This window comes from Cebidichthys violaceus, unplaced genomic scaffold (assembly GCF_023349555.1).
Source record: "Cebidichthys violaceus isolate CVI_PGR_0920_01 unplaced genomic scaffold, fCebVio1.0.p SCAF_8, whole genome shotgun sequence".
Lineage (NCBI taxonomy): Eukaryota > Metazoa > Chordata > Actinopteri > Perciformes > Stichaeidae > Cebidichthys > Cebidichthys violaceus.
In genome coordinates this window covers 11424370-11450876 of record NW_027176964.1, presented here as the reverse complement: position 1 = coordinate 11450876, position 26507 = coordinate 11424370, and the positions used below count along the sequence as shown (strand labels likewise).

General features: G+C 40.3%; 2 protein-coding genes across 2 annotated transcripts in view; one reads left to right on the top strand and one right to left on the bottom strand.

The window, feature by feature from the left end:
• LOC137892593 (collectin-12-like) overlaps positions 1 to 18890 on the bottom strand; it is a 39089-nt gene extending 20199 nt beyond the window's left edge. Inside the window, exons 1-2 of the mRNA XM_068737858.1 lie at positions 18459 to 18890; positions 14760 to 14810 (exon numbers count right to left, since the gene is read on the bottom strand). Coding sequence (XP_068593959.1) covers positions 14760 to 14810; positions 18459 to 18465 — 58 coding nt within the window. The 5' untranslated portion in view covers positions 18466 to 18890. The remainder of the gene's footprint in view (positions 1 to 14759; positions 14811 to 18458) is intronic.
• A 4029-nt stretch (positions 18891 to 22919) lies between these two features.
• On the top strand, positions 22920 to 26391 carry clul1 (clusterin-like 1 (retinal)). Its single transcript, XM_068737680.1, has 8 exons — positions 22920 to 23022; positions 23300 to 23448; positions 23538 to 23708; positions 24264 to 24721; positions 25186 to 25302; positions 25370 to 25592; positions 25844 to 26043; positions 26265 to 26391. Exons 1-8 carry the CDS (start codon positions 22920 to 22922, stop codon positions 26278 to 26280), a joined length of 1437 nt encoding a protein of 478 aa, XP_068593781.1. The 3' UTR covers positions 26281 to 26391.
• The last annotated feature ends 116 nt before the right edge of the window (positions 26392 to 26507 follow it).

The window sequence follows — 26507 nt, the reverse complement described above, 5'->3', positions numbered from 1 at the left end:
ACATAAAAGTCTTGGACAATCAAAATCATCATATACAATCTTTTCAAAGCAAATTCCAAGGGTCATGAACATCTAGATAGAAGAAAATTGTCTTTGCGTGTGCTGCTTACTCAGCTTTGTGTTACAAACCCCCATGATGTACCTCACTAGCGTGCCATGTTTCATATCCAAAGGGCCACTGAGACTTCTTGCTGTCTACGCATAAACTACCACAGTACATAAACATGCTGACACATACATGTCATGAGCTGACTGAAAACACATCATTTAGCTAAACGGCCCAGTGCAGAACACGAGGGGGGGGGGACTTAGCCTGTTGAGAGTTAAGAAGCTGGACGGAAGCCAGGACGTCCCAATCAGCAAGCTGGAATCCAGCAAGATTATCCCCAAGACGTACATAAATGCCACATAAGTGTAGAAAGAGCAGAGGTAACATGGAGAATACTGTACCTAACATATCATAGCTGTCAAGTGAGAACCATGTAGCTCCAGCTTTGGCTTGTTTTTTAGTATCTACATAATCATTTATGGTCTGAGTTTATGGACCAAGACAAAATAAATATCCATGAGCATTTATTTTATAACTGCTTTCCAGCCATGCTTTCAATAAAGGGATGACATTGTCCATTGGACATTTCTCAACAGCTGAATAGATTACCATTTTATTAGCTAAAGACATTCATAAAGTCCGAAGGATGAACCCTAATGACTGCGGTGTTCCTCCGACTTTTACTCTAGCGCCACCAGCAGGACAGAATTTTCACTTACCCAATAAAACATCTAAACGTCTATGAGATGGATTATCATGACATTTGGTACCAACATTTATGTACAACAGCGCCATCATCAGGTCAAGATTAATATATCAAATACTTTGCTTACCTGCAAACTAATGATACTCATCAGCTGTACTTCATAATTAGTGATAGCAACTATTTGCATGCTAACAGGCTAAACTAAGATGTGAACAAGGCAAACATAATACCTAAACATATGAAAATTTGCATATGAGCATGTTATTATGCTGATATAAGTATTCAACTCAAAGGACCATTGTGGTGAAGTACAGAGACTCAGTAGTCTTGATAAAATATAACAAAGACACTGTTTTGAAGCAACAGCACCAACATAGATATCCCTGGAGCATCTCCTGGAATGTATCTGACCAGCGTGAGAGTTGCACAAATAACTCATACTGAGCAGAAGTTATGGTCAGTTGTGGTTCAGCGTTGTCACTGTTAATTAGCTCACTGCTGAGAAACTGAAGAATAAAAGCAGAGAAACAGTGACAACGAGAAAAGAGGCAGAGAGAGTAAAGATGGAGGCAGTCCAGAGTGGTGTCTGTAAAACAGCTGTATTTCATTTGGACTCTGAGTCAGTCAAAGAAAAAAAATTCCCCAACACTTATTCCCTTATTCCATGTCATACCTGCCATGAGACTTGCCTGCATGCCCAGTCTCATTCCTGGCTGGCAGTGGAAACTTCCATGGCAACACAAAGAAAGCCTGTACAGACTAGAGCCTTTTTGTGTGAAGACCCTTTGTGCAGAGTGTTAATACTATGTTATATACAGTAACTGGGTGGCTACCACAGCCGGATGTGGTCATACAGACAGGCCATGCCTCTCCACTCCACCTGGATCAAGTCTGACGGATTACAACACTGCCAAATGCTGAACTTTCGACTCACATTTCCAAAGGGAACACACATTTTTTTATTTTAAGTAGTTACTAACTACAATGTGGTATTTTTGTGGCTCAAGTTACAGTTTGTAATTTTCATAATCAGCCTTACTGAAACAATTTGGTTTAAAAAACAAACCAAAACAGACACAAGTAGGCATCAAAATATATATTCCACAAATCACAGTGGATCACTGAGGATGAAATGCAATTTTCAGACACAATAATAATAATAATAATGTTTAATTTTTTTCATTCCTGAGTTAATTTGCCTCATTACTTCAACCCACTTGAAGGAAGACTTTCAATAAATTCGTAATTCAGACATATAATACTGCTGTCTTGGGTAGGCATACGGTTTCCCAAGGAGGCGCCCATTCAAAAATATCTCATGTGTAGTAGTAATATTTCATAAGAAAAAAAGCAAGAATGAGGGGAAGAGGAAACAAGACAGAGTCTACAGCCATGCAAGCGGTTCTGTCGGACTGTTCTTAGGCCCGGTGGTGCCTTGAGCTGAATGCTGATGTTTAACATGTGTTATGTTTAGCATGTTCCCAGTCTTAGTTTAGTTAGCATGCTAACATAGTTAACAATCAGCAGTGCTCAGCACAAAGTACAATTGGGGCTCGAATCTTGTTGGTAAAATCAGTGAACCAAAGTGTTGTTGAAGCGGAGGTTTTGGCCTGAAGGTGGCGGTCAATTAAAGTCATCTGAATTCATGGTGACCATCAATGTTTGTGCAAAATGTCATGGCATGCCAACTAATAGCTGTTGAGATATTTCAGTCTGGATCAAAGTGGTGGACCATTGTTTAGCAGACGATGTGTATTTCATTTCAGTTTAGTTTTGTTACTTCCTGTCCTCAGATGTGTCCATGTTCTACACTTGAATTTAGGTAAATAAAGTGACTTAATGGATGGATGGCCTTCTTTTTTACAATACAATGCAATTTAGACAGATACGATTGATGTGATTATACTTATTAATCTTTCCCAGTGCAGCTTGGAATTGAAGTACTTGTACTTCCGGCTTCTTTCTTGAGACAATATTGAACTTTTAATTGAACTAACAATGTGCACTGTGGTCGTGATCTCCCCCTCTGGCGCTACCCCAGTAATAACAGTCGCCAACTGGAATGTTAACAAGCAAACACTCTCAAACAGGGGAAGTTACCACTAAGACAAATTACTAAGACATTAGGGTCCCTGAATTGCTGAGCTTGCCAGGGCCATGTTTTTCACTCGCTGCTAACAGGTTTATGACACTTTAAATTGGGCCCTGGTCCTCTAGAACATCTGGACCTTGTTACAGTAGAGCCAAATCAAAGGACGCATGCAAACAGTTGATACATAATCCCCTCATGCCAAGCATCATAAGAATAAAGGGCTGCGTTTTTTTTAAACTATGCCTTCTGTGGGCTATTTCAGGTGTTTTTATAAGAAACCTTCTCCGTGGTACTCATGATGAGTAAGGAGATCAGTGGTTTACAGCCGCCAGAGATCTGTATGTTGGATTGTTAAAGAAAAATAACATGACTGAATGTCTGAACAGGATGAGATGCCTTCATTACACATACTCACACATGCACACAAAACACACATTGCCTAAAGCTGACAAGGCTGAACAGTGTCCTTTGAAGGCATTGGCCACAGACTTTAACATAAACACCATACTGGGATATGCAGCCCAATATGGGCCGGCGTCTCTGGAAAACATCCTCTTCAGCATGCTATTATCCCTCAAGTCTTATACTATATGGCCTACTAAAAAACATGCTTAGAGACTGTACAAAAATGATTAGGGTGTGGTCATTTGCCAAAGGGACAGAACACAAGACCCCGATGGGATGAGAGGAGGTGGACTCTGTGTTTACATCAATGATGCTTGGTGCTCAAACATGGTTTGCTTCTGTTTATATTCCTCCTGATGCAAATATAAAAAGAAACGCACTAAAGTAATGCATAACTGTCTTTTTTTAAATTGTGTTGCAAATGGGCTACATTTGCATTGTGTTGTGTATCCCTGGGTTACATCATGAATATAAATAATCCAGGAAACTGAACGTTTTGGGAGAGCAGGGGAGGATCTTTGAACTTTTTCTCATCCCAGATTCATTCTTTTTTTGATAATCAAACATTGCTTTCATTTTTATATGTAATGCTGTGCTTTTGGAAAGAGCTGTCTGGAAGCCATTTCTCCCATTATGGACAGCTATGTGACTCAGGCATCGTGTTGATTTGATGAAAAGTCATATCTCTGATCTCATACATATCAGTCTGGAACATTATCTGATACAATTCATATACAGTATTTTCATGAAGTGGAATCCAGGGTGTTTCACTCATTCTTAACCATTAACTTAGCAGCTCTTTATTCAAAATACAGGCTGGGATGAGGTGTAAAAGAAATGCTAAGGGAGTCCTGCTTTTTAACAAATGAATGAATTTCAACCACACTCCCCACCCAAATAATTTCCATACTGTCCCTTAATTTGTATATTTTGTATAGTTAGTATTTTTTATTGTCATATACATATATATGAGATTTGATCTTAATCTGCATTTAACCCACCGCTAGCTCATTGGGAGCAGTGGGCTGCTGAGAAGCACCCAAGGAGCCATTAGGGGTTCAGTGTCTTGCTGAGGGACACTTCGACGCAGGACACGTCCCAGCCAAAGATCAAACCGTCGACCTTGTGGTTACCAGACGACTCTCTTAACGCAGTGTGCAACGGTCGCCCCCAACTTGTATAATTTGTATACTTTAAAAAGATTTGACATTTTTTACTTGATGAAAAAACTTTTGACGCAAAATCTCTTCAACGAGTTTATATACTACTCAAGAGCCACTGCAATCTTGCCTATCGCCACCTGCTCTTTATGCCGTCTATAAACTTTCAAAGATGACATTTTCCCTGCAAAGTTTATATAATTGAAAGTCCCACAAGTACTCTGGCATGCTTATAGACAGTTGGAAGTTTCATGGAAGTTGTGCAACAACAACAGTGAAACATTTGGAAATAATGAGTGGTGGTATATCCGTTGACACAAGCGTGCAAAAGGAGAAAAATGGCATCCTTCAGTGGAACAGAGTTCACTGTTGAGGGAAAACTTTATGGTGCATTTGTTGTTCGCTGAGCTTGGTGCTGTTTTTTTAAAGTGCTAAAAGGCACAAACAGCCTAATTGGTAGAGAAAACAGTTAGATGGCATATAAAACAGGGATTCAGATCCAATGAAGCAGTGAACATGGAGCTGATTAGATCAGGTTTTGTCATCCCATCTGTGCTTGGTTAGAAGAAGACAGACTATGACAAATCGGTCCTACATCGTAATCTCAAGAGACAGACTTTTAAGCATGCAAGTGTGCCCCATAAACAAAGCTGCATGGGCCGCAGTATTAGGGATACTTTTGTAAGGCAGGATTGGATATCAAAAAGCTCTTTGTGTCCCAGTCAGCAGTTTCCATCACAGACTAAAATCTAGGTTCACTGTGTGCCTCTGGTCTCACTGTGGATGGGAAGATTTGGAGATAAATAGTTGGAGTCCCGTCCTTTATAAAGTTTCAGGGATGTGATGTCGGTCCACTGTGAGCTGGCAAGTAGAGATGGTGTTGGCTGGCAGGATTTTTAAAAATGGAATTAAGAATTAATACTCCCAGGGAAAGCTGTAAAATGCAACTCAAATAGCACCTGCATCTACACTATTAGAAAATAATGTTTTTAAAGCAGGCACATGCAAGAAGGTTTACTTGCGCAAACATACTAAGGACATGTTAATTTATTGTAAGCTATATTTCAACGCCAAAATTAAACTTCTCTCATCACTTGTCATTCTAAATAATGATTATGCAGCGTGATGGTTTTACTAGATGATTACTTTTTATTTTATATGCCTGTGCTGTAAAATTGAGCCTGAACCAATGACCTGGAGAACCATTTAATCAGTTTATCAAATTGTGCTGAGAAGAGACCACTGGACATAATGTAGCTGTGTTCTACTAAACATGGTCTAGGTTACTCAGTTCAGCCTGATAATCAGTTGTTATACATGCGAATACAAACCCAACACTGTTTTAAAATCATCAAGTTTCTTTCTCTGAAGGGCCAACAGTTTGAAAAATGAAAATGAAAAAAGCATGATATGGTAATTTTATAGTATCTTCGGCATTCAACATTACAAAGCTTTCACTCCCATTCTAGAGCATTACATTTCCAACTAAAATAAAGGAAATTTACAGTTACAAAATGCGCTCCTTTAAAACAGACGTTTAAATTACCATCATTCATTACTATGAATTTAGAAAAACATGGAAACCATAAACTAACTTTATTGGCCTGAGAGGAGAACTAGAGACCCCCTGGCTCCTCCTGCTCATGTTCCAGTGTTGGCATGTCGAAATGAGGTAATTTCAAGTAAAACCGGACCATGTGAACCTCAGAGAGAGAGAGAGAGAGAGAGATGATAATACATTTGCTGTTCACTTACTGCAAGGTTGTAGGGTACAGTTCATAGTGCAGACACTTGCAGAGGCTAAGCACAGCGCTGGTATACATAATCAAAGTGGCTATAATAAATAACTTACATAATAACGTCAAAAATTAGCCCAACAGTAATCAACAGTTAGCTAAAGAATGTGGTATTAGCATAACATTAGCTCCAGAGAGCTAGTATATGGCTAGTTAGCTTGGCTAGCAGTAATGTGATCACAGAAAAACTACATTAACAACTGTGACAATTACAACAACACTTATTAAGCAGAGCACTGAATTGAAGCAGAATACTCCAACACGGACATTCGACCTGTCCATGATGCTTGGTCACAGTAAAAATGTCAGTTAGCTTAAACTACAACTGTTATGAAACTGTGCCAGTGGAGGTTACTATAGCAAGTGAAAGTAACTGCTGGTGGCAGAATACTCATATATCTTGTTTTTGGTTTAAAAAACAAGCTTATCAATGTCAAAATGTCCTCAAATTACTAATTATCTTGGGTGCAGCCTGTCATGTCAACCAACGGCTGATCAGGTTTGGCTCAAGAAACCAATCTCAATCCTAAAAAGCAACTCTCTAATGTGAGCTACAAAGCTAATATTTGGTTCCAAAAGCACAGTCAGTGATATAGTCTGCCAACATGTGAAACAGGATTACAATAAAAGAACGCACATGGGACAAGCACTGACCACTTCGATGAACAAACCCACTTTAAATATAAAAAGTGTAACTGGTTCATTTACAGGGTTAGGAAAAGTGCACAAGAGGGTCCAGTAAAGCAAGAACTAACAGGAAGTTGTATTTCTGGACTAAAACCTCCATGTGGCAATGTGCTGAGCCTCTGATCTCATAATTTCTCAAGAACTAATCTTTTCCCACTGCCAGGAAAAACGTGTTGCACTCTGTTTGTGCACAGTGGATGATACAAGTGTGATCAATGTCAAACAAATCTATAATTGTAACCATGTTTGTATTTTATTTATAATGGTTCCCACAGCGAAGCCTCACTATCTGTGACTTGGAAGACATTTAAAAAATGTACGCAGTGAGATCAATCAAAAAGCCTGACACCTCCTAATCTCTTCCTCACCACAATAACATGAACACAAAAAAACTGAGACATATTTTGTCACACGGGTAAGGAATATATCGTTACACATTCATGCCAACCCAAAACCGCTGCTCAGCGTGTCAAGTTGAACACTGGAGTTAACGCCACGGACCATCTGTGCAGTTGGGTTTTTGTGTGGTCACGCCTGCTGGGTGGCCCGCCGTGGAAGCACTTAAGATGCTGAATCAGCAACAATGATCACCCAGCCTGATGATCATCAGCCGGGGTCTGTGCTGTACTCCATCTGATCACCACACACCACTTTCAAGCTTCATCGCACAGTAGAGCCAATAAAACCACAGAGTCTGGACCCAGCCAGCCGTCCAGCCAAGTCTGGCTTTACTTTTTAGGGTAAGACGCTGACCACAGAGAGGGTGGTCTAACTGCCAGCTCAGGCCAGTGTAGCTGCACTGTGGTCTATGTCGAAAGTTATGTAATGCATTATTAAAGGGAGAAGTTTCATGTAGGATATATTTTGTTTCAACCATAGTTCCTGCATGCAACATAGAAATGCATTTTTTTTTCAGCGCTTTGAGCACCACAAACCAAGTGTTATGTAGTCCCATTATATTGGAGAGGAGGTAAACATCACTACGGCCGATACACTCACACTAAAACAATCTAGATTGATAAATTAGCACTACAGGTAAGCGGAAACATATGTATTTTTGATTTTGGATGAACTGTCCCTTTAAATAAATATTTTACCAATAGATGCCATATTCCAATTGTCCAACGAAGACAAATTATATTTTCTTACTTATTGTTGGTGCAGTCTAGTCATAAAGACGGTTTTAATTTCATCTCCTGAGGTTCCTGAGATCTCGCTCTCTTGTTGTTGTCACCCAGTACAAAACATTATATTCTCAAAGCATTGAAAGGCTCAAGGCCTCTGAATTCCTGCCCTATCTCCAATCATTAAGTTAATCAAATAGGTCTGTTGCTGTGCTCATTGACAGCTGTTTCCACAGTTGCAAAAACAACTCACACATCAGAATCTGTCATCTTCCTGTGCTGGAGCCAGAAAGATACTGACAGAAAATGGCCACAAAAATTGCAACAAGCTTTGATGTTACTGACACCATATGCAGCTTGTTGAGAATCAATGCACAGAAATAACACCGCTTAAAAAAAAAAAACTTGGACACGTGTGTGGAAAGACATGATACCGTTGTATTGTGAAAAAACAAAAAAATGTGTAATGCTTAAGCTCTACAAATTAAATTTCATTCCCCTCAATTTAACTGGAGTGTAAGAAATCTCAAAACAAGTGACAAAATCTGTTTTGGCACAATGCGGGACAACCAACACTATAGTATTGTGCTTCTTAATATGGTAAAGTTGATGCTACAATAATAAAAGCTGCTCCAATTATGTTCAGTCAGGCGGTTCTGATATTTTTCCTTTGCAGCAGATGTACAGATGTGAATACACAAACACATGCCTGACTTGAAACAGTCATCTGAAACACTTGAGAGCAGAGTCAACGGAAAGAGCAAAAAACTCCACACGGCTGGCTCCTTTGCACAACACTCAGACATTTTTCAGTATCTCCAAAAAAACAAGTACTACAGTGTAAACACGAAAAAAACAGTGAGTGGTGTGCTAGTGTGTTGCCAACGTAATCACAGCCAGAGCAACAAATACAGCACAGGCTGGTCTGAGAGTTGAACGGTGAGCTGCACTGACTCGCAGCACAAAGACAAATACACATTCTTCATTCTAGCTTTCTGCTGTTTTTCAAAGAGAGGAAGCAGCAAGGTTGATGTTGGCCCTCTCTGGAGCCAAGAAAACCTCCATTAAGAGTAACACTGAAGCTGAGCCATATGCAGAACTTCTTCAGCATATCTGAGGCTAGTTGACAGAAAATGGAGTCAGACACGTCCAATAGTTGTGTCTGTTATTCTTGTGATTGAGCCAAAAACCTGCAGGGAAAGTAGAGCTCGACAAACATCCATTATGGGAAAGAAGACGCCTGATCAGATGGCAGTTGGTTGCAGGCGCGTCGTTACCATTGGCTGACATATCCCTCAGAGACACGTAGCACGAAATGGTGTGAAGAAGTTTGATGAGGTGGTGAGGCCGACTTCGGTCAAAACAGCTACGGCTATATATAACAAGGCTTACTGACAAAAGTGTCAACTTTTAGATGATGTGAAATCCTTTTTCATTGACATATTGAGTTAACGGGGGTCTTTCACTAACATCTGCATTGCGTTGTCTGTACAGTATGCGTTTAATAAGTGCCAGCTATAAAGATAAGATGGAAGTCAGGGCAGCTGGAGCTCATTTTGAACTTGATAGCAAATGGAGCCATGCAGGAGTTCATGCTGTTCCATATACGAAAATGTACAATATCTGATTCCAAGGAGTCCATATTAACTATATGGCAGTATACTATCTGCATACACCAATGCTGAGCACTGCTTGCTGCTTCCTGCAAATGTAACTCCCTCTACCCCCCTTTTGTATTTAGATTTATGTGAACCTTTTCTCAGTATGTGATCATGTTAATTAAAATCTTTGCTCAGACTGAAACTACTGTTATGATAACATATGGTTACTGCAGAGTTAGTGTGGTTGAGGTTAGGTTACAGAAATCATGGTCAAGGTTGAAAACAACCCAACAGTAATTGTTGGTCTACAACAGAGCTCTAACTCTAGTCTCTTGTATGAAACTAAGATGCACTACAGGCCCATCCACCTCTCAGATTATACAACCTATCCTCATACAACGATTTGTATGAGTTCTTACGAAAAGTTCATTCAGTCCATTTTCCTAAGAATGTACAGCAACATTTGTCAATTCACGCTTGTTACATGCATTCAGTCTTTTCAAAATAAAATTCCATCTTCACAGGAAACAACTTAGTTAGCTTTAGGCAACAGAACTCCTTGGTTGGGTTTAGGAAAAGATCACGGTTTGGGTTAAAATAACTACTGAAGTGGCGTTACAGTTCAGAAGTTACGTGACAAATAAATCAATGTCGCCGTCTTGTTTTACACATCAGTCTTCTGGAGGAAAGACTGGTTGGTTTGTGTCTATGGGACTTTTTACAGTCTTTATCTTACCTGGTAAATGATTACCTGGATTACATACAATTTGATTTTGTGGGATATCTACAAATTACAGTGCTTTCACAGGATACAATTTTTTGTGAACTGTGGCAATTTACTACTCAAAGACTCAAAAGGCACTCAGTGAGACATGGAAGAAAGGTTCAAGTTTATGCTGATGTCCTCTGACCTGTGGGACAACAACTCGGCGACAACCAATCACATTTCAATTCCCTTGTGAACCTGAAGCACATATTTGTGATCTGATCCACTCAAAACTCAGATAAAACAACAAAAAAATCATAGAAAAGCTGATTGTCGAGATCAACAACAACCCAATGCTCTATGCTATAACTCTAACGACACATATACTTCGTTGTGTGCCAGAAAAGCGTCCATTTGTAGTGAGTGAAAGTAAATTGTGTACATGCTCGTGAGAACGCACCATTACTGTCTGTCTCAGTACATTAATTAAGGGAATAATAGTTCCTGCATTGGTACCAAACGTTGGCAGTAGATAAATTATTCCTGAAACAGAATTTTCCAGGATTAATTCGTAAGGATACTGAGATGAAAAAACAACTGATATCCTGCTCTTTAACAGCTAAGAATGGAAAAAAAGACAGAAAAACAAAAGCTGATGCCATTTTCCTTCTGAAATATTTTTTTTCCAAGTCATATTTCATGATGATTTGCCTCCGCTGTGTCAACACATTCCTCTACTGGCTGGTGAGATACGTAGCAGCAGATATATTCTTATCACCGTCTGCATTTGAGTCATTATCATCTGTGTTAAGCTGAGTGTTAAATAGAGGGGCTGCTCTTGAGTGCAGGGGTTTGTTCAGCTGACCTGCAGCTGACCTACGCCTGTCTCCCCTCTCATGCTAACAAACGTTCTCAGCAGAAATCCTCATGGCATGCTTTACGCTGGCCCCTGCCAGGACGTAGTGATTTGTGTCGTGTCTGTGATGCATTCCCGCCTGCCTGTCATTGGACAATCCAGGATTGACCCACCATCCTTTCGACCAGTCACAGACCACTCCTGCAGATCTGCGATATCTGCGATAAGCTCAACAACGTCGACCCAGCAGTGCTCTGTGTTGTTTTATCTGCCTCTCTTTTAGTTTCCCTGTTGTAAACGTCTACTTCTCTGTAATCCTTTAATGTTTTCTCTATCTTTCTTCCTCCTCTGACTCACTACGCTCTTTATTGAAAACATGAGCGGGTAATCTTTCATTAGAACGACAGAACACAAACTGCATGCATGCATGCCCTGGAGGGGGCTGTAAGTAACAGGCAGGCATTCCCGAAACATTCTTTTCTGGTAATAAAGTCCCCGTAAATTAAAACCACTCGCTGTTTTGCTCCCAAAAATAAGTCAAGCAAGGAATGCAACTCCTCGGCCGAAAATAAAACTATTGACAAATGTTTCCCCCTTGAATTAGAAAAAAATAAAGCATATTAAATAAGGCAGAAGTAACTACTGAGCACCGAGGAACACTAAGATAAAGAGAGCAGTTGTAAAATATTGAGATAAATACATATTTGTGAAATTATCTCCAGTTGAGGTTGTATTTTTTCTCTTTTTCCATCCCCCTCTTCCCTCGACACATTGCTGACACAGCACAGCCCAAGCATAGACCCTGAAGGTCCACAATGCCGTCTCCCTCTCCACCTCTCACTCAGGGTATATAGGTTTGGACTGAACAAACTTCCAGTGTGGATACAGGAAGTGGCTCAGCAACTTCTCAGGTTTGGACATACTCTCAGTGGGATAATAGACCTCTTGCAGAAAGCAGATGTCAAAATGAGTCAAGGACTTCATTCCTCTCCTTACTGAGGACACGCGAGAAGCATAGAACATTTTCTCTGCCAGCACACAAGTATGTGTGGACAGATAGCATGTGAAAGGAATAGTTAAAGGTTTTAGAAAATACTATTACGAATATAACTCTATTTTTTCAATTGCTGAGAGCGAGATGAGAAGATTGATATCACTCTCATGTCTCGGCGCTAAATTTGGAGCTGGGGCAGGGCGGTAATTAGCTTAGCTTAGCATTAAGACCGGAAGCAGGGGAAAACAGCTAGGTTCAAGAGTAGGTTTTCCAGCACCACTAAATCTCACTAATAGACACATTCTATCTAGTTTCTCTTCTGTACACAAATAGAAATGTAAAACTACAATTTGTAGTTTTAGGGTTAACTTATGAGTGTCTTGTTGTCACTGCAGTGGAGATGTTGCATAGAAGTGGACGGATGGGTAGATTGTTAAAACACCAGGCTAGCTGTTTCTCCCTGTTTCCAGGCTTTATGCTAAGCTAGGCTAATTACCTCCTAGCTCTAGCTCCATACTTAATGCACAGACATAAGAGTGGCATCAATTTTCTCATGCAAGCCAAGAAGCACAATTCCTAAAATGTAAAACTATTGCTTTTAAAAGAAACCCTGGATACGTGAGTTGAGAAACAACAAATGATGCTTCAGAACAGATGGAGTAACTATGTGGTTCACCAGTTTGTTGTTGTTGTGTTAATGGAGACGTCTCAGTGAACGTTTTAACATGTTTCAAGAGTATTTGATACTCAACAGCTACATTTTTGGTGGAGTGTTCCTTTAACCCTTTCTCCCCGTGCAGCTGCTTAGTAGCCAGAGGTCAAGTAGTGAGAGTAAAAAATACAGATGTTATGAATAAATATGTGTTCAGTAAATCTAAATCACACAGATTATTTAAAAAACTTTTTGGAAGCCAAAAATCTTAACTCTCCTCTTCTTGTAAAGAAAGTTGAATAAACACACACACACACACACATTCAAGATGTGTGCACATGTGTAATTTGATCGTGATGACACACAATGTGGAGTCCTACTGCACCCACACTTCCTGACGTTCGACTGCTGAGTGTCTGGATAAAACATGTGCTCTAAAACACCTCTTAAATCAGAGCGACCACTGTGACCGTTTCACCTCAGTGTTGAAACTTGATCTCTGTTCTGGGACAGAAGCAGGAGAAAGTTATCGAGAGACACAAATACATCGCACTGAAATAATTGTTCTTCACAAGCCATGCTATCAAAGAGAGAAGAGCTACAGCTGCAAGCAGCAAATCACAGGAACAGTGTCTTTGAACAGTGGGACACAGTGAATTTAAGCAAATGTTTATGGTAGATTGGTTGGTGTATAATACAGAAACTAGAAAAAAAAGTATATGGTACGATTTTCTACGATGCTCATGTCTATAATGAACTTATAATGTAATTATAGTTAAAAGCATCAATTCACAAATATAAATAATGTTTTATAACACTATTTACCATTTATATAAATAAATCACTTTTTTTCTGCAGGGATCATAATGTATTCATAATGCCCATAATTGTATACATTATAATATTTTTTATAATGCATCATAATGTGATTATTACATTGATTTAATAAAGTTTTTTTCACTTTACATAAAGCACCCAATGACCACTTCGAGCAAGTTATTGTCACATAACAATGCATATATAACTCAACGACACACCTGTAAAGTTTTGTGCATCTTGCACAGTTGTGATGCAATCAAAATCTGTCGACAGACAAACGGACACATAAACACCTGGCTGACTCACACACAGACTCACAAGGTGAAAATACCTGTCGTTGCGGTGGCTGGTAACATTACTCTGACCTACATACATGGGACAGGGACACCATATGATCAATCTTCTTGAATAACTATTGATACGGAAATGTAACAGTCTTTTGAGACCCAGTCTAATATCTCAGTGCTAGTTTTCATAAGAAGTTTTACATATTTTGCTAAAACCTCTCCTGGTGGAAATGGCCGTGGCTTGTGTCCGGAGATGTGCTCAAACTCAAGGAATTTTAAATGTAACATTTTAGAAAGTGCTACACACAGCTGGAGAAGGTACCAACATCTGGTCAATGGGTATAATTTGTATTGCCTGATGAGTGAGTGAGATTACGTCTGGAAAAAATTTGGATCTGAGAACCAGATACACTTGAAGAAAAGGAAATCAGCATTGACCCATTTCTAAACTGATTTTTGTTGGTTGTAGACCAAGTTATTATGTGTAGGTTTGTGGTGAGTGAAGCAAAAGCACACTGAGATGCTGATAAGGTTGCAAAGTCAGGCAACTGGTCGGGAACACCCAGGATGCTGCGGTTTGCCTTTCCATCTGCTGTAATGGTGAACTAAAAATGAAAGCAGCAGCCAAAAATAAGTTTGTTTCTGGGAAATGAGGTGTGGCCTTCTTTTAACCTTGTGAATTACTACCGCCAAGATAAATATTGAATTATTATAGAAAATATTCTTTATGCAACCATTTGGAGAATTGACTTCACTGATGTGCCATAAGGGATACGAACCAGTGAAGGATCACAGCTGGAAGTCGAGAAGTCACTTGATACTCACCAAACCTCTTATAACCAAAGGACTGCACCTCCTCCTCATCAGCAAAATCGTCTGGAGGGAGAACACAGAAATAAAGGAATTATTTATCAATTAAAGGTATGATGAGTTATGAAGCTACAAACACATAATGCATCCAAACAATAAAAACAGAGAAACTGGCACACTACTTCATATTATCACATCAACACGTCTATTGTATATAAATAAAACTTATTTTCTTATGATGCATTTTATTATTTATTATTAATATTTATTATATTATTATTTCTGTTTTATATCTGTACATGCTGGCACAACAGTACGAGAAAGTCTTTGTTGTTTAGTTTGATCATATGTGTATATTGCTCTCTGGATATGTTCTGTTTTGTTGTTTTAAAAATAGAAAAGACAGCACAATTTTTTTTTTCTTTTTTAATAAGCCTCAGTTATTACATTTACTCAGCCTTAAGCAGTGTATCCCACGTCACACAGAATCACATGTAATCACACCACCTTGGAGGAGGAAAAACAATCCTGTGTGACTCTTTACCTCCAGACACTCAGATAAAAGCCCCCCAACAGAGCATGTCAAAGGTGAAGGACTTTCAACTCGACAGCACTTAGACACAAACAAATCTGAAGCCGATGTTGACATTCTTCCAGAGCTCTTGCACTCTTCATCAGCAGATGAGAGTTTGCTCAGTTTTCTGCAAACGTTTTCTGCTGATGAAGACTGTGAAATGCTTTTGAAAACTCCAGTAAAGGTTGTTAAATGGCACATGGGCTATTTTTTTCTCAAACTATCGTTTCCAAGGTCAAGGATGAACTTACTCAATCAATTTCAATCCTTTTAGCCTTATTTAGTCCTTTTTAAACATACATTTTACAACTTGCTTCATCTGTGTTAAAGTCCACTGAAGCCATTCTTTGTGCAGTGCTTAATGTTAAAGGTGAGAGATCTGAGATTGAGAGCATTTCGATTGCCTCTCAACGGCCCTGAACATGTCGATGGCGAGTCGGCGGATTCATTCTCTGCTCAGGTAGACTCTGTTCCACCATATCTTTACATAGATAATTAATGTTTGCTGCTATATTAATGTTCAGAATGTTAAAAATGTCTCCTTTCAAAATAAAAATACACCCGGTCTAGCTCTGATTAGCTCAGCTCTTTTAAGTAAACTCTCTTTTTCCTTTACTTGGTGGGATGACTCCCATGACCTGACGGGCACTGAGCATCCTCTCCTTTCAAACAGCTCTTACTTTTGTGGGAAAGTACTTTTGTAGATATTTTTTTATTTATTTGTTTATTTATTTTGCAGGGACAATGCACACTAGTCTACAGTCAAACTGTAAGTGAGCCAGAGTTAGCCAGGGAGGCTAGTTTTCATCTGCTGTTTTGAAGATGTTTGAAGGCAGACTAAAATTAAAAAGGTTCCTTATAGTGAAAAGGCGAATGAAAAATGCGGATGGGACATTGTCTTTTTCGTGGTGTATTGCATGTCTCCTCCTGGGGTTAATAGGTAGGACTGTTCTTGATTTTAAACCAGTGAGAAATCACAGGGACTTTTGAGCCAACATCTCTGAAGGAAAGCAGAGCGAGTTAAGAGGTGACGAGAACAATCCAAACAGTTGTAAATAATCTGAAACCACATCTTACTTGAGGAATCTGCCTTCCCCAACAACCCCAATACTCGGTTTCCTGTTTTTGTTTCCAAGCAACTTGACTGTGTCCCATTACAATGCTGATGTTACCGTAAGTATGCTTGGCTTTTCAAGAGCCATTCGGGGAAAAGGAGTTCATTGCATTTTGCCAAAAGGGTTGAAAATAAACTTGAAAATAGATTAACGAGTCAAACTCTGTATCATTTCGGTTGAATATTGCTGCTGTGGGGCCATAACTCCAAAGAGGGATTGCTCAACACCACTGGAATGGATCCCAGCGAGCACTAATTTGGTGATTTTGCAGGTTAAAAGATGTCTAGGCATCATTGTTAAAACTGGGCTAAAATTTGTTTAATAAGTGAACAGTATTTATCTGTCTTAATTACACGTAACTGCCGGTTAAACAGCATTTTAATTACTAATTCTCCATATATTGTTAGCAGCTGCTTCACATTGGAGGATTGTCTTTGAAATCCTGTTGAAACTATTGTTATAATAACCAGAACTCTAACATTCTGACCAAATTTAGCTCAGCTTTAACGTAGACATCTTGCAAGTGAGTGCTCACTGGGACTGATGACCTACTGCAATATGTCAATAAATTGAATGAATATTACTACGGACCATATGCTTTCTGCTTCCTGTAACATATTTGTGTTTGTCTCTGTAGTGGCTATTTGTCAATAATCAAAATCAAACAAGTTTTACATCAGAGGGCCACTGATGCACCACAGGAATAAACTTTATGCAGTCAAAAGAAGTCTGTTGTTCATACCTTAAGTGTTTGCAGCGTGACAAACAATAATTATAACAACTTCCTGAGCTTTTTCCAGGGTGTTTAAACACATCTCGTGGCCTTCATCAGTGGATGAGTACATTTTATCCACAAAGGTTTCCCGAAGGTTTCCAAAAAACAAGTTAAGAGGACTTTCTGATAACAAGCTCAATCAGTTTTTCTGTGTTTTTCTTGTGGTGTTTTTTTTTTGTAGGTGTATGCTGGTCTTACAGAATACCTGCAGATGTCAACAGTGATGTCCACTTCCTATAAAACAACTACAAAAATAAATCAAGTACACAAAATGAATAAAAGCCACTACAAATCTCTAATAACAAGTCCCATTGCCTCTCACTACAGGGGCAACAGGAAGTGGCTAACATGGCAGTCACATTAAAGATGCAGAGAGTTGTTCATATTCATCTCCACAATGCAAAGCTTTGTGTTAGTCTTCTAAAATGGACCACTAGGTGGCAGGAGTCATGTAGTGCTCATTTAATGTAATACTGGACCAAGAGCCTTTGTGAGAGGGTGAGAATGACATGCACGATGTTAATTGAGCAACATCCAAAACATCTGGCATCTGAGAATCACATCTGGCAAACCTAAAATAAACCTTTATTTAAATTCATGAGTTGTTAACCAATGGCCACCATGACTCGCACACTTTTGGGTCTGTTGTATTCACTAATGGGTAGAAAGGGAGCAAATCATTGGATTAAGGGTCCGGTTGGCGGGTGAGCATGCACGCGCGCGCGCAGTTATAGCCCACCACAATAAAGCCGTCCATGCACGAGAGTTAAACTGAATCAGTGTTTCCTTCAGCTGCTTCCAATTTCATTAAGCCAAACTTTTGATCCGACGTGTACAAGTCTTTAGTATAGAACAAAAAGAGAAAGCGCTGTAAAGGCACAAATAACGTTATATTTGACTACTAAACACATTAAGAGTTGCTGTCTTGATGAAGTTATTGGCATGTGTATTTTTGTTTTGCTCTGTTGTGAATAGTTCTGTGAGTGTAGGTTAGTGTTTGATGTGCAGCAGCAGCCAGATGCAAAACAATCCCAAGCAGAGTCCCCTAATTGAAACCAGATGTCAGACGAGAGATGAAGCCCACGCATTCCTCTCGTCTCAGACTGAGAGAAAGAGGCAGAAAAGTGACAAAAGAAAAGTGCGACCGGAATAATGCACGAGCAAAAAAATAGATCCAATGATGATCAATGAAAACTGTGGCGTGTGCTTCAGTTAATATCTGTCTCTCTGCCTCCTCTGAGGGAGCCTACCTTTCATTGTGGTTTACAGGACTCTACCGTTGTGAAGCTGTTGTTGTTTGAAGTCACATTCACAGCATCGCAATGGCATTTGCCCAAAAGCTCCCTTTGAGCGCACAGCCCCTTGGATCTGCGGGTATACAAAAATCCACAGTTTGTTGGAGTAGAGAGAAATAAGAATTCAAAGCTCCATCCGTGAGTCCTCACACCGGGGACGATCTCCTGAAGTGCAGCAGGTAACTAGGGAACGGACTTTTTGTTGCAAGTAGGGAATGCAAGCAGAAGTCCCCAGAGCAAGAGAGAAAACGATGTTGTTATTTATCTGGTAGTCTGGAGGGATGCTGGGGTGAGGGTGTATCCTAGTCCGCCTCAGCACTCTGGTGGTACCCGCAGCAGTAACCGGAGAAACTCAAAAAGTGAAGGAATCCAAACGTGAGAGGAAGTGGTGCTGCGCGGAGAAACCACGTGTTCTCTCATCGGTGCGCACCGTCTGCACCCCTTATTGTGTGTGTGTGTGTGTGTGTGTGTGTGTGTGTGTGTGTGTGTGTGTGTGTGTGTGTGTCTGTGCGCGCGCATTTGCGTGCATTTGTTTCTATTGTTGATGTTTGGAGTTGGAGCACATCCTTGAGGTATGAAACTTAGAACAGGTTCCTGCAACTTTTTGCAGCATTTGGAGTAGATGCCAAAATAAAAGCAGCCCTGTTGTGCTTTGATATAAACACATTCCCATTGAATACTTGTTCTTACACCAAAATCAAAGTCACTGTCTTTCAATGAATAATTCATTGTGATTACCTCAATTTGAATGTTGAATAGAGGGAAAAGATGTTGCCTTATAGGTGAACTACGCACATTTTAAAACGTCATGTTATATGGACTAAGACAGTCCACAAATATTACTAAACATGAGCAACTCTCTCCCAAATCCAAAAACTAGAATATTTAAACCATAATAGAATAGGAGTAGAAGGACATTACCATTGCAAACACTACATTGTGATTCACTGCCATTGCGACCCTTGTAGCGGGCTAACCTCCATAGAAACTAAACCAACTTACAGCAATTCACGGTCTCACTGAGCTGAGGTTTTGCAGTCGTGACTAAAAGCACATTTCATCCACATACTTGTGTAGGAAAGAACATTGCTATCACCAGATGAGGGATAACTTTGTTCAGCTCTTTTTCTGTAACCATGCTAGCTAGCTAGCTAGCTGTGCTACTTCCACCATGCTTCAATGTTACACTTGATACTGAAAATGAGTTGAATTTAATGAACAACAATTGCTATTTTCTATTGGTTCAGCAGCCCCAGACTTTATACTTTTAAACAGGTTTAAGACTTACTTCTCTGGTTTCTTATTTTTTTAGAATACATAATCATCTAAAAATAACTTAATCCCACTACAAAATGTTGGACTATTTAAATCCAATAGTGGAGATCCTCTTTGAGCCTGCACAACGGTATAATACAGTACATTCATTATTTTGCCACATGAGCAGCAACAAGCTGTAAAGTTGACTTGAGGAATGTGTTCATTATCTTTTTACACTTCCAGCAGGCAGGAAGCAACGTCATTCATTTGGAGTTGTGTTTCTGGCCATCTGATCAATAGAAGTCCAATATTCCTTCTCTTTTACCTCTGATTTTTCTGTTTCGTCTCTACCGACTCCTGAGAAAACTATCTGTCTCTTTAGCTGCTGGGTGCTCCAAGTTATTCACCAGATAGTGTCAACTGTGACCACTGAAAACAGCTGCCTGCTTCAGCTGAAAACACTGATAAGAGCGGTGGGATTGAACCAAAACAACTAAGTTTGAGGCAATTAAACCAAAATGAGCTGAAAGATGCTATAAAATTCTGCAGCCTGGGGCGGTAATTCTCTGTAGGTTTGTCACAATGAGCGACACCTTTCTCATTACACATAGTCCTGTGAAGTTTTGTAAATATATTAATTATAGCTTTAAATTAGTGACAGAGTGATCACTCCGTGTCCACAGAAGACAATTACACAAAATTCAAAGTATATTTTTTCCTCACATCTGCTGTTTGTTAACCATGAATTTGGCTGAAAGGCAAAATATCCCTCATGCAATAACTGTTACTCTTTTTAATTGGAGTTTCCATGCCTCGCTCACTTGTTGCATGCTCATTAGTTTTGTTTTAGACTGAGGAAATATTTGCTCCAAATTCCCCTTTGAGCTTTTCTGTTGAATGAGTTACATTAACAAAACTCAACACAGCTCTAAGACGTTAACCGTTTCATCCATTACTTCATGTCTTTTTAAAGCAGTTCATCCTCTGCACCTTTTTATCTCTTCAGTTCAGGACGGGACGCTTTGATCAGTAACACGAGACTTAACACAAGGCCACATCGTGAGCCGGTTATATGGACCTTCTGCTGCACCTTGTTCATAAATCTCTCTTAGAACTCAACTGTGCAACATCAGATCAACAAAAACTTTAATTTTAAGTTCAAGTGTGAAACCCTTTTTTTTGTTCAGATTGCGTGCATGTAGCCTCAGACCTTTTCTTTTTAGTTGTCAACTGTTTTACGTTTAAGTAAACCACAGGAGAACATGGGAAGAACGTTTCTCCCTGCAGTGTTATAGGAACCAGGTGTTGAAGGTGTCAGCGAGGCTGCGGACTGAGCTGAACGATGGCTGGTTTTGATTATTATCCAGTGAGGACCCTATTTTCTGGGTCACCGAATGCAAAGAGGGCACATTTTTGAGGGAGATGGGGCATCAGTGAAGAGATGGGGACAGAGGAACCCTTTCACCCTTAGTAGTCCCTCACAATCCAAGAGTGGAGATGCTAAACAGCTACCTACTGTGAGGAACGTTTCCTTTGACTAAAAATACAGATCTAAGAATAGCTGGTGTTAATTTATACATGACAGAATGTAGTTACCAATCACCTAAAAATAATGGCTCAGCTATTATGGGTTGGTTGCATATTTACAGTAGCTTGTGTGTCAAAAGGATGCAGCTCTGCTCTCATGAGGTCAACACATGGCTCATGTCCAACAGGTTCACCATAATAATCCCACTCTGACTAATTCCCTCATCAATAAAATGCCAGAAACACTATGCTGTAAAGTGCTCTGATGACACTACTTCTCTGCATGTAAGGATTAAAGGGGCAGACATCCCCAAAATCGAAAATACATATTTGTCCATATGTTGATGTGTATCAAATAAATACATGTTTCCTCAGTGTAAACATGTCTGACATGACTAAGCAACCTCTTATGCAAAACAAACCTCTCTGGATTAACAGACATCAAAGACTGTAATAGGATGAAGCTGGAGTAGAAGGAGCACAAATAGATCTGGTCAGGTCCACACAAATTTCCCACCTACTGTCCACACAGAGCTCTTTGTTTATTCCTGCCAGTGGAGAAGCACCTTCAGTCATCTGCTGGTGAGTTCCTCTGTTGTGATGGTCACTTTGGGCCTTTTCTGCTCTTTTTGTGATTAGTCATCATAACCGTGTAATTTGTATTTAACTTGAGTTGATTATTTTATTAGAATTTTTTTTTTTTAATAAGATGTTATTATAATGAATGTTAGTTTGATGAATTAATGTTATCATCGTTTGAAATGCTCATTGGTTTTCTTGCTACTTTAAAGATATTGTCATGGCTACTGCAACATCAGTCTCATCAATTTGTGCTTCTTTACATTTATTTATAATTTAGAATTATACATTCATGATTAGATTATATGACTCTTGTGGTCATCTTAGTGTGCGTTAGAAACAACAGCTTGATTTGTTGAGAGCAGGATATAATAGAGCTGATTGTACCAGCAGCTTAAGCCCTTAACGACATAAGAGAGTACATCCCCATTTACTGTAAATCCCTGCTGGATGCCAACTTGTGTAACTCCTCGTGTGGCCGAACTGGGGCAGGTGAGTTGAGCTTGTTTACTGGTTACCAGATTAACATGTGAACACAACATGATATCAGCTTTTGTGACTTGATGGAACCCGACGGTGCAGCTAGTCCAGACAGAAACACAAGTTTTCAAGCAATACAAACAATCAGATTAAGAACAAACTGAAACTCAATCTGTATGTAAATGCTATCGTCTAAATATTCCCTCATATTACGCCACAGAAGTCTGATTTAAAGTTCAAAATCAGATGAAATAATAACTTATATGTAACACTGGTGTTACTGCAGGATTACTAAATGTATCATTGTGACACATCTTTGTAGTCCAACCAACTTGCATGACATACACTGTAGTTTCTTATGGCTAAACAGATGTGTAGCACCACCAAGTGGCAGACCTACTTAAGACCATGTACAGTATTGATGTCTATTTATGCTCAAGCTCAAATCCTATTAGCTTTCTGGAGCAGAGTAGAAAGCACCTGTTGCTTTCGTTTCCTCGGTTTGTGTATGTGTCATCATCATCATCATCACTTGTCAGTTTTTTTAACCTTCCAAAAGCTCTGAGCTCAAGAATGAAGCTGCTGCTCGGTTTGGTTGTTCTGGTGGCGACGCTGGGGGTCCTTTATTCTGCCCCAGAGGACCCACCCACTGGCATCTCAGAGGACACCTTAAAACGTGAGTCAACACAGAGGAACCTAAATGTGTCTTTGCTTATCTTTGAGGGAATGTGTGATGTTATGCACCAGAGTTTAAAGTAACTTTTTTATCAGCAGTCCCTTAGCAAATGTCTCTAAAATGCAACCAGTGTCAACATCTGACACTATTTCTCTCTCTTGAAGTTTGCGTCTTTTGATACAAACAATAAATACAGATGTTCTGCAGCTGTTTTGATAGTTTTTGTCAACATAAGTGTTTATTAAAACATCTCACCTTTTCTCCCTCCATCTCTCAGAGCTGTCCCTGAATGGGGAGAAACTGGTGGATGAGGAGGTGAGGAGAGCTCTGTATGGGGTGAAGCAGATGAGAGAGGTGATGTGGAGGAACGAGCAGAAGCATGAACACCTCATGAAGTCCCTCCGACACAGCAGTGACAAGAAGAAGGCAAGACCAACACAAAACCTTCCCTGAGAAAGAAAGGCAGACAGAAAGCAAAGCAAGTTCATGAAGCATGTTTCCCTTTCTGCCACCAGGGGGCAGACCAACTGGCTCAGGAGGTGACTGAGAGGCTGGAGGAGGCGGAGGAGCAGTGCAAAGACTCCCTGCAGTCTGAATGGGTGGAGTGCAGACCCTGTCTGGAGGACGCCTGTAAGACCTTCTACACCTCCACCTGCCGCAGAGGATTTGGCATTTTCCAAGCCAAGGTATGAAAACTACAACTCAGGCTTTTGTGCTCTTTTCTCCAAACTCTTTGCAGCCACAAATAATACAATTGTGTGGTTGTCAACTGAAAGTTTACCCTTTTAGCAATCCATTGCTGTATTTGGTGCCATCGTCTTTCTTTTCATTTCAAACACTGCAAATACATCAACATGTAAGATGAAGGAAAGCATTAATGACTAAAATCAGCTGTATGCATTTGTGATGAATAGTAGCACAATTAATGATTCATCATAAATGTATATTGCAATCATGTATTTTTCCTTTAGACCAGTGGTTCCACAACCTTTTTTTTTTTGCTTGTGGTCCCTTCAAATGTCTTATTTGAGGCCTGTTCAGGTCTTTGAGTTGTGACTCATTTGCCTCAGAGTATATTTCATGTGAATAGCTTTTTGAGAAGAAATATTAACATAATTTTGTGTTGCAGAGTTCTTTCCTTAGTGTGAACCCCAGTAATCATCTTGTGATCCCCAGGTTGTCAACCACACGCCCTACACAATATCAAAATAAACTCACCTCGTATACTTCTCATACTGCAGGTGGATAACTTTTTCCGCAGAGTATCCAGGCGCTTTGGCCCCCGGGAGCCTCGCATAGATGCGGGGGACATCCTGGTGAATCAGGGCCCCGACAACACCAACACCGACACCGAGGTTGACCGCATCGAGGACTCCTTCAACCGCCTGACCGGCAAGGTTGGCCTGCTGGTGAGCCGCAGCGTGGCCCTGGTCTCCAGGATGCGCAGCAGGCTGGACGAAGTCCTCCAGAGAGCCTTCCTGAACGACAGCGTCGTCCTGACGGAGGAGGCCGCCGCCGATCTTTACGATGCCGGACGGGACTCGGGCTTCCTGCAGGGCGTCGGACTGGAGGAGGTGCTGGACTCCTTCTTTGACTTCGGCAAGAGCGTGGTGGAGGAGTTTGGAGCTGTGGTGACCCAGGCGTTTGATGACATCCACGTGGCAGTGGAGGAAGAGAAGAAGAAAGGTAGTGGGAAGAGGCCCAAATACGTCTAATCGACTAATCGATTGGCGACTAATGGGTAGTTTTGGTCTGAGTTGACTAAGATTTTTTCATTTTTTAATGCTGAATTACTTATTTCCAAGAAACTTATGAGCACTTCTCTCACTTTAAAGTGGCGCTTTTGTGTGATTCTTTGTGGAGACACAGAGATCTGTCGATGAAATAAACAAAGAATTTCCTTGGTCGAGGGCAGGCCTACATAAAACTACTGACTATTCTGGTTGTATGCAAAGTATTTGGCTTCAGTGGCACATGGTGGAGGACTACTGGGTTAGAGTTTCGATATGCTAACTTTTCATATTTCAAAAGTAGTATATTACAGAGATGCGATTCAGTGCTTGTCACTAATATTTACATTTAACAACAAACATCTTCACACAATGCCAATCAACAAAAAGCACAAATCTAACTGCTGAACATCTTTTTGTTTGGTGTAGTGAGGGAAAGTTTCCCGCGTTTCCTGCAGAACAGGAAGTTGTGCAGAGACCTTCGCAAGCAGACGTCAGAGTGCTGGCAGCTGCAGAGCCAGTGTGAGGCCTGCCAGGGGCCTCTGCTCACAGGTGAAGCACCACCTCCATCACATCCGTGTTTGACCTCAGCACCTCCTCTGACCGCTCCTCCTCTTGTCTCCAGAGTGCCCCAGTGTTCGGGAGCTGCACGTGGAGCTGGACGAGGTTTCCCAGCTGCTGGATGTGTCCAAGGAGCAGTATGACGAGATCTTGTCTATTGTCCGGCGCCACACTGACGAAACCGTCAACTGGCTGAGCAACATGGCGGCTGAATTCAGCTGGGTGGCTCAGACTGTGATCAACAGCAGCACTCCTGAAAACATCTTCCGTATCACCACGGTGAGAAGGAAATGAGTTAAAGGCAGATTAACAATGTGCATGATTGAGACGGTGTCATAAAGTCTTCAGGGAGTCATCAGTCACATATGATAAATAATTAAAGGATATGTCCACATTTTTTAAAGTATATCTCTAATTAATTAATCTAACATGGGAACATTTACATATAATAAACAGTCAAGGTGGAGAGAAACATCTCTCCACCAAGTGTGGAAAACGTTTATCTAACCGATGTTTGGTTGGTGTAACAGGTGACCTCTTTCACTCTCCAGGTGGCACCAAAGAGCCACGACGAACAGAATGCATCTGAGACTGAGACCAGAGTAGAGGTCAACATCCTGAACTCTCCCCCACTTCTCCTCTCTGTTCCTGGGGAGCTGGAGCTGCGAGACCCCGCCTTCATCCAGTATGTGGCCCAGGAGGCTCTGAACAAGTACAAGGAGATGGTCAGGTGAGAACATTGATGAGCTTCACTGTAACACAGCCATCATCCATCGTCTCTCTCCGATCTCTTGTCCTTCTGTAGAGTTTCTTTAGAAAAAGGCATGAAATGGAAAAAAAGGCATAAGTTGTCATTAGTTGCTGAGCTTAAGGCAAAAGTGCTTAATTTTTCTGAGTTTTGGTTGCTATGTTCTAATATTTACTGGTACTCTAATTTTTTTTTTTTTACAGGGACGAGGATGAATAAACCCACTGTCTCCCTTTCTAAACTTCTACCAGTACTTCCTTTGTGTAAAAAAAAGTAGCTTGCCATACTGTATAGTCGGCATAATCTGGTTGAAATTAATATACACAACAATTGAACGACAGCAATCGTTGCTATTTATTAAATGTAAAAAATAACAAAATGTACGTCAAACCTGTTGTCAAATAGTGTACATAACTAAAAACAAATAAAAGACGGGTGAAGTGCAG

Excerpts from the sequence above, each read along its gene's own strand:
- clul1 (XM_068737680.1), top strand. The coding sequence starts at position 22,920 with ATGAAGCTGCTGCTCGGTTTGGTTGTTCTGGTGGCGACGCTGGGGGTC. Across the intron at positions 23,709-24,263 it reads TTGGCATTTTCCAAGCCAAG|GTGGATAACTTTTTCCGCAG; the intron begins GTATGAAAACTA and ends CTCATACTGCAG. Across the intron at positions 25,593-25,843 it reads ACATCTTCCGTATCACCACG|GTGACCTCTTTCACTCTCCA; the intron begins GTGAGAAGGAAA and ends TTGGTGTAACAG.